General features: G+C 36.7%; 1 protein-coding gene across 1 annotated transcript in view; it reads left to right on the plus strand.

The window, feature by feature from the left end:
* The window catches only part of LOC103460875 (zinc finger protein 853-like), a 16,070-nt gene that overhangs the window by 5,073 nt on the left and 3,470 nt on the right, over nt 1–7,527 (plus strand). Inside the window, exon 2 of the mRNA XM_017303515.1 lies at nt 6,979–7,464. Within this exon, the coding sequence (XP_017159004.1) occupies nt 6,979–7,464 (486 nt within the window). The remainder of the gene's footprint in view (nt 1–6,978; nt 7,465–7,527) is intronic.

Consider the following 7,527-nt stretch of genomic DNA (forward strand, 5'->3'; position numbering starts at 1 on the left):
GAAGTCAAAATTCCAAATCAAAGAAGAACGGCTAATTTTCATTTAGAACAACCACATGCTAGCAGCAGGCATGACAGAGAAATGTTTTCAAACTCGTATGATGCAGCTTTTAAGTCGAGGGCTGTCGATCTGGCACTACAGGAGGGAAATAAAGCCGCTACACTTGAGCTCGGTGTGAACAAAACCATGGTTCGGCTTTCGAGACGGAGTGCTGCGTCCTTAATGTATCCAGAAGATTTATTAGAACGCAGCCCTCTGCCTGGCTACTATAAAAACTAAAACCAGAGAGAGACTGAGAGTTGTTGAGGAAGAGCTTTGTCTTTCTTCAATTTCTGCCAAGAATTCAGCTCTTTTCATCCAAACATGCACAGGTTTCACACTAGGTCGGTAAAATATACAGATATTGACATTTTGTACATGCAACTCTCCATATTGTAACAGTGAATATGAAGTGAAATGTTTCCCAAATATTATTTCTTCTTTCAGAATAAGAATTATTTTCTGTATTCCTGCTATAAGAATGCTTGTGAATTACTTGTGAATACTAAGAATGCTTGTGAATTAATGCTTGTGAATTAGAAGTTGTAGAAAACTTCAAAGTAAAACACTTTGAAGTTTTCTACAACTTCTTTAAATTTACCACCACAGTGTTGTTGCACTGTTCAGGTGTATTTCTGAAGTGGACATGTTAAGTGCAATTTGAAATAAGAAGGCAAAATGTGTTAAAATGCATTTTTTGTTTATTTGATTCCTATTCAAGATACTTTGATAAGTGACTACATATAGGCGGCGACAGAGTATCTTTGTTTCCATTTTTGGTTGGTGGTGTGCTTTGTGATATTTTTTCAATTAAAACAATGTACCTTGGCTCAAAAAAGGTTGAAAAACACTGGTTTAGAGCACCGGTGAGCAGCATGTAGACGAAAGAAGGGAAAGAAGCTGTAGAGATTTTACTGTTCGCATTCTGTCATTTAACTTGCTGTTTGCAGTTTGTTGTCACCTTAATTTGATTTGTGTGTGTGGAAATGCAAGTAAGTAATGTCAGAAGTTAAGGACATTGTTTATTTAGCNGTTTTAGTCAAAAACAGCATTTAACTAAGCACATGATGATTCACACTGGTGAAAAGCCGTTTTCATGTGTGAACTGTGGAAACAGTTTTAGTCGAAAACGGACTTTAACTGATCACATGATGATTCACAGGGGGGAAAAGCCATTTTCATRTGTGAACTGTAGGAAAAGTTTTCGTCACAAAGTTAGTTTAACCCAGCACATGATGATTCACACTGGTGAAGAGTCGTAGAATTGTTTTCCATGTGTGTCCTATGTTGAGTTTCACTATAAAATTGATTTGATAAAAACTAGAATATGGCTGAAATGATTCCTTGAGTGATTCAAGTACCTTGATTATTAAAATTCCTTGAGGAAAATTGATCTTCCTCGAGTGTCACTAAGTTATATTTTATTATTTAATACTCCGTGTACCAGCTGGGTTTTTACTTGCGTTGCACAGAGCTCTCACTTMCGCCTGAGTTGTTGACGAAAGCTAAGTGTTGGCAGCATAACGTCCAGTTTTCAAGTTCGGTTTGAGGATTTTATTGATTGATGATCATGTCCAGGTCTTTCTCGTTTATCCGGGGACCAATAAACAGCCTTTAAAGACTGGCGCGATGATTGGAGTACGGTAGTCTTTTCTCCTCCCAGAGCTGCTGCCTGGTGGCAGTTCAGAGCGAACGACGAGGAAGAGCAAGCTCTGCAGGAGTATTTATACAGGTGAGTGGATAGACTGAACACTGCGGGCAGCTGCACATTAGATGATGGTGCTCTATGGGTGCGAGGACATAATCTGGTGTATTTGCAGAAAAAAATGCAGGATGCCATTTTGAAAGTGAAAAATTGGCCTAATAAATGGGGATTTAGGATGTCGATTGCAGAGACTCAAGTTATTTGTTTTTATAGAAGACATAAGGAAGTCAAGTTGAACCTTTATAAACAAAAGCTTGAACAAGTGAAAACTGAAGTTTTTAGGCATTATATTTGATGAAAGCTTAACTTGGAAACATCAAATAAAATCAGTTCAAAATGAATGTAAAAAAGTGAATAACGTAAAAATGTCTGGACAGGAATGGGGAGCTTCAAGAAATGCACTGTTAGTCTATCAGGCTCTCATGAGATCTCTGGATTATGGGAGTATAGCATATATGGCAGCTGCTGACAGTCATTTGAGAAAACTTGATAGTGAGCAAACACAAGGATTGAGAATTTGTTGTGAAGCTTTCAGAACATCATATTTAGCTGCTCTACAAGTAGAAACTGGTGAACTTCCGTTAAGATTAAGAAGCTTGAAACTAATGTATATGTACTGGGTGAACCTACAAGGACTTAAGTATGATCATCCAGCTAAGATGGTGCTGAAGGATTGTTGGGAACATCATAAATTAAATTGTAATAGTTTTGGATGGATTGGGGACATAAAGGCAAAACATCTTGGTTTAACTATGTTCAAGTATAGTGTTACAGTTCCTCAGTCTGAAATTCCACCACGGTTATTTATATCTCCAGAAGTTGATCTTCAATTAAGGGAAATTCCTAAAAAAGGAAAAGACTCCAGAATGAGTTGTAGTTAATGGATATTCTGAAAGTTATAAAGACAGCATAGTCATATACACGGATGGATCTAAAGATCCAAATAGAGGTAGAACTGGGGCAGCAGTAAATATCCCACACCATAAAGTCTTGATTAAAAGAACAGATGATTATTTAGCTGTTTTTACAGTTGAATTATCAGCCATTGTTTTAGCTTTAGAATGATAGCTTGATAATGACATTAGGGAAGAAAGTAATTTTTTTTAGCATCAGATATTCAAGCAGCATTATTTAGTATTAAATCTGGCAAATCTTGCAGATTAGATTTGATATTAAGAATATACCAATTATTAGTTCACTTGCATAAGAAATGCTTGGTTCGATTTGTCTGGATTCCTGCACATGCAGGTATAGAAGGAAATGAAGTAGATATTCTAGCTAAGCAGGCCTTGAAATCAGAAATTGTTCATTTGAATATTTAAGTAAAAGTGAGGGTAAATCTATTATTCAAAAAGAAATGATTAAGATTTGGCAGAAGCAATGGGATAACCTTGATAATGGGAGACAACTAGATGCAATTCAAAAAAAGTGTGTAAGGTAGTAATTGTCTGAGTGGAAGGCGGAGAGAGGAAGTAGTTATGACTCGACAGAATTGGGCATTCTGGACTCAATAGTTCGCTCTTTAAAATAGGAAAGCATGAGACTGGGGCTTGTAATTATTGCACTCAGGTGGAAACAGTGGAGCATGTCTTGTTAGAAGTTGATAAATATTCAGAGGAACGTCAGCTTTTAAAGTCATTACCAAGCAGAAAGAATATACTATTGTCAATGATCAATCTATTAGGTAATAAATCAAATTCTGTTAGAAATCTCTTATTTAGATTCTCAAATAACACTGGGTTAATGAATCGTATTTAGAATATATGTAAGTATGTGTGGGTATGCCAGTACATGCTCATGCATTCATACATATATTTAATGAGTGTTAAGATGTGAATTTGCACATCATGCACATCATTGAGGTGTGTTAAATTCCCTCTGAAATCACTGATGACCACACTCCAGTCTGGTAGGTGGTGGTAAATGCATTAAGTTGGATGCCAGCCGCCAATAAAAATCAAAAGAAGAAGAGGAAGAGCAGTAGGAGGAAGAAGATAAAGAGGACGGCATGCGGTCTGTTGTGTTGAATGTTTCAGTGTTTCTCTAAAATATCTTCAGTCCAGCTTAAACGAGTTTATCAACGAGCGGTTAACTGCTGCTGAAGAATCATTCACAGAGTTTAAATAAATAATTGTCAAGTCGGAGGAAGAGATGGATGATCAGCGCAGACTGCTGGATTTCTCCCGGACTCCCCGGATAATCTTACACCGGATAGGTAGGAAACACCAGCGATTGGATGAAGGTAAAGGTCTAAAAGTAGAAGCTTTCTTTATGATGATCATTTTGTAAATATTCTTTTCCTGTATCAATTTTTTTTAACAGGTAAATGAACTCAGACATCATAATTACGCTGTTAGAATGGCTTATTTATGTAGAGAGAAATGGAGCCAATGACCTTTATTTCATGGCTCTCCTCCTTTAACTGCTTAGACTTACTTTTGAAAACAGGAGGAATATGAACAATGCAGCGCAAGGTTAGTAAAGCTAGCAACATAAAATAATAGCAGACGCAAACGCGTGAATAAAGTGTAACAACATTGCCGAAACACGTTGTTTGAGCTTTCACTGTGTCCGTAGTTCTCCAGATAAACACGCGGAACAAGCACGTGCTTTCTAAGTGCTCATAAAGAGCACGCGCATATTTTTCCGCGTTGGCGGTGCGGAGCGGCGTGAAGACGCAGGGAGAGGGGGTGGGGGGGCATAAACATAATATAAGAGTAGACCCCGCATTGGCTGCTCCGGCGCAGGAAATACGGCGGCCATCTTGGAGCGGTACTCCCTCCCACTTTGTTCTACCAAAACAGCACAAGATGCCTCAGCTCTGAGGAATTTTGTTGTTTGGATCGATGGACTATTGATGTGAGGGCTCCACAGACAACATTTCACAAGTAAGATGAATATATTGTGTATATTTTGTGATTAGAATATTACTTTACTGTTTTTATGTCCACCGGTGAACCAACTAATATTAGCTACACTGCTTGGTGTAATACGGGGTTCAACCCCGCTATGAAGGCTAACTGAGATTCTGTAAGTCTAAAAAAAAATATTTTCTAACATTGACTTGGATTATCTGACACAAGAGCCTACATTAGAAATGTGACAATGTACCATATATTATAAAACTTATATTATGTGTTATAACATCCACCAGCAAAGTTTACCCAGGTGGTAAACACTATTATTTATATGTAATTCCTTCACTAGTAAGATACATCCCAAATCTTCCGTTTTTGTTTTGAAGGTTTCATAAAGACACGATGTGAGGAAGAAGAGAGAGATATCTATAAAGAGAGACGGATTCACTGCAGCACGGATGAATCTCACATCGGATTTTRGACTCAATCTCAGCTGCTGAATCTCTCTGAAGCTAGAACTCATCGGCTGACAAACATAAACATATATCTATATATGTATGTGATGTGTATACATGCATACATATAAACATGTATCCAATATATGTTATTCAGTATTAATCATTATTTGTCATTATTATTAATTATTTATTTGTGTTTGTATACTTGTATAAATATGTATTGATATTACTAAATAATTTATTAAATTATGAACGCCTGTGTAATTTGTAATATGCTCTTCATACATCGATATCAGAATATTCCATTCCTATTCTATTGTTTTAGCCACTAAGCATATTTAAATATGCTGAACTATGTATTAAAAACATACTTAAATAATACAATTGTTTATAAATGTAGCTTTGATAGATGTTTGAATATGGTTTCCAGTAACAAAAAAGCATGTTGTGATCGCTTAAATGGGCTGATACATCATTGTGCCTGCTAAACACATAACGCTGAGTGGAGTGGTGTACCGCTCCAAGATGGCCGCCTTAGGGGGAGCCATCTTGGCGTGAGAAGCAGTATGGATGAAAAACTGCCATGCTGAGCCCTTTAAGGGGCGGAGCTTAGAGCAGTGTTTTTCAACCACTGTTCCGCGGCACACTAGTGTACCGTGAGTGATCGTCAGGTATTCCGTGGTAATTATTCAAATTCACCTACGATACCGTATTTTCCAGACTATAAGCTGCTACTTTTTTCCTAAGCATTGAAACGTGGATTGTAGCCCAGGGCATCTTTTCTGTGGATTGTTCTTCAACCACCAGATGGCTCTTGAGCAGAAAGTGAATCATTAGAAGTCAAAATTCATAATCAAAGAAGAACGCGCTAATTTTCATTTAGAACAACCACATGCTAGCAGCAGGCACGACAGAGAAATGTTTTCAAACTCGTATGATGCAGCTTTTAAGTTGAGGGCTGTCGATCTGGCATTACAGGAGGGAAATAAAGCCGCTACACTTGAGCTCGGTGTGAACGAAACCATGGTTCGGCTTTGGAGACGGAGGGCTGCGTCCTTAATGTATCCAGCAGATTTATTGGGACGCAGCCTTCTGCTCTGCAGTTTTTCCTGTCTAACTTAGAAAAGTAAATAACAAAAGAACAAAATCTATACAATTATTAAACTACAAATAAACTCTGTAATTAAACCCTAAAGATATAAAGTGGTCTAAAATCACATTTTAATACATATAAAAGTAATGAAAAACGATGGTTCCAAATAAAGTAACATCTTTAAATAATATTTAAAACAATTACAATCCTAATTAATTTCTTGACAAATTAAAATAATTTTTTAATATCTTAAAAATATCTCAAATTATCAGCTGAGTTTGTTGAGTGATCTTTCTGTCTACACTCTTGAATTTTTAGATGTGGGTTTTTTCCTCTTTTTCATTTCTGTCTTAAATGATTTACAACTTCTATTTACTTCAATAAAGTTAACAATTGCTCTTTTCCTCTGTTTTCTTGTCCAGATTCCCTCTTGTGTAACATTTATAACCAAGAGAGGAGATCCACTCTGGACCAGGAGGAGTTAAAACCTCTGCAGGTGAAACAACAGGAAGAACCAGAAGATCATCNACTAAAATCAAATTTTAATACATATAAAAGTAATGAAAATAAACGATGGTTCCAAATAAAGTAACATCTTGAAATAATAAAATTTAAAACGATTCTAATTATTTTTACAAATTAAAATTGTTTTTTAATATCTTTAATTCTCCAATTATCAGCTGAGTTTGTTGAGTGATCTTTCGGTCTACACTCTAATTTTTAGATGTGGGTTTTTTCTCTTTCATTTCTGTCTTAAATGATTTACAACTTTTATTTACTTCAATAAAGTTAACAATTGCTCTTTTCCTCTGTTTTCTTGTCCAGATTCCCTGTGGTGTAACATTTATAACCAGGAGAGGAGATCCACTCTGGACCAGGAGGAGTTAAAACCTCTGCAGGTGAAACAACAGGAAGAATCAGAAGATCATCAGATAAAAGAAGAGCAGGAAGATCTAGAACATCAGCAGATAAAAGAAGCGCAGGAGGATCTAGAACATCAGATAAAAGAAGAGCAAGAGGATCTAGAACATCAGCAGATAAAAGTGGAAGAGAAAGAAGTTTACTGCAGTCAGGATGAAGAACAGGTTGAGTTAAAACAGGAGACTGATACCTGCATGGTGGTTCCTGTTGATAAACAAAGGAACCAAGTCATCTTCCAGGAAGCTGCTGAAGCTGAGATCCAAAATCAGGAAAGAAGAAAACGTTCCTTATGTGTGACCTGTGGAAAAACTTTTAGTAGAAAACATTTAGCTCAGCACATGAGGATTCACACTGGTGAAAAGCCGTTTTCATATGTGGACTGTGGAAAAGGTTTTGGTCAAAGAAAAAATTTACTTCAGCACATGATGATTCACACTGGTGAAAAGCCGTTTT

The sequence above is a fragment of the Poecilia reticulata genome, unplaced genomic scaffold (genome assembly GCF_000633615.1).
Source record: "Poecilia reticulata strain Guanapo unplaced genomic scaffold, Guppy_female_1.0+MT scaffold_318, whole genome shotgun sequence".
NCBI lineage: Eukaryota > Metazoa > Chordata > Actinopteri > Cyprinodontiformes > Poeciliidae > Poecilia > Poecilia reticulata.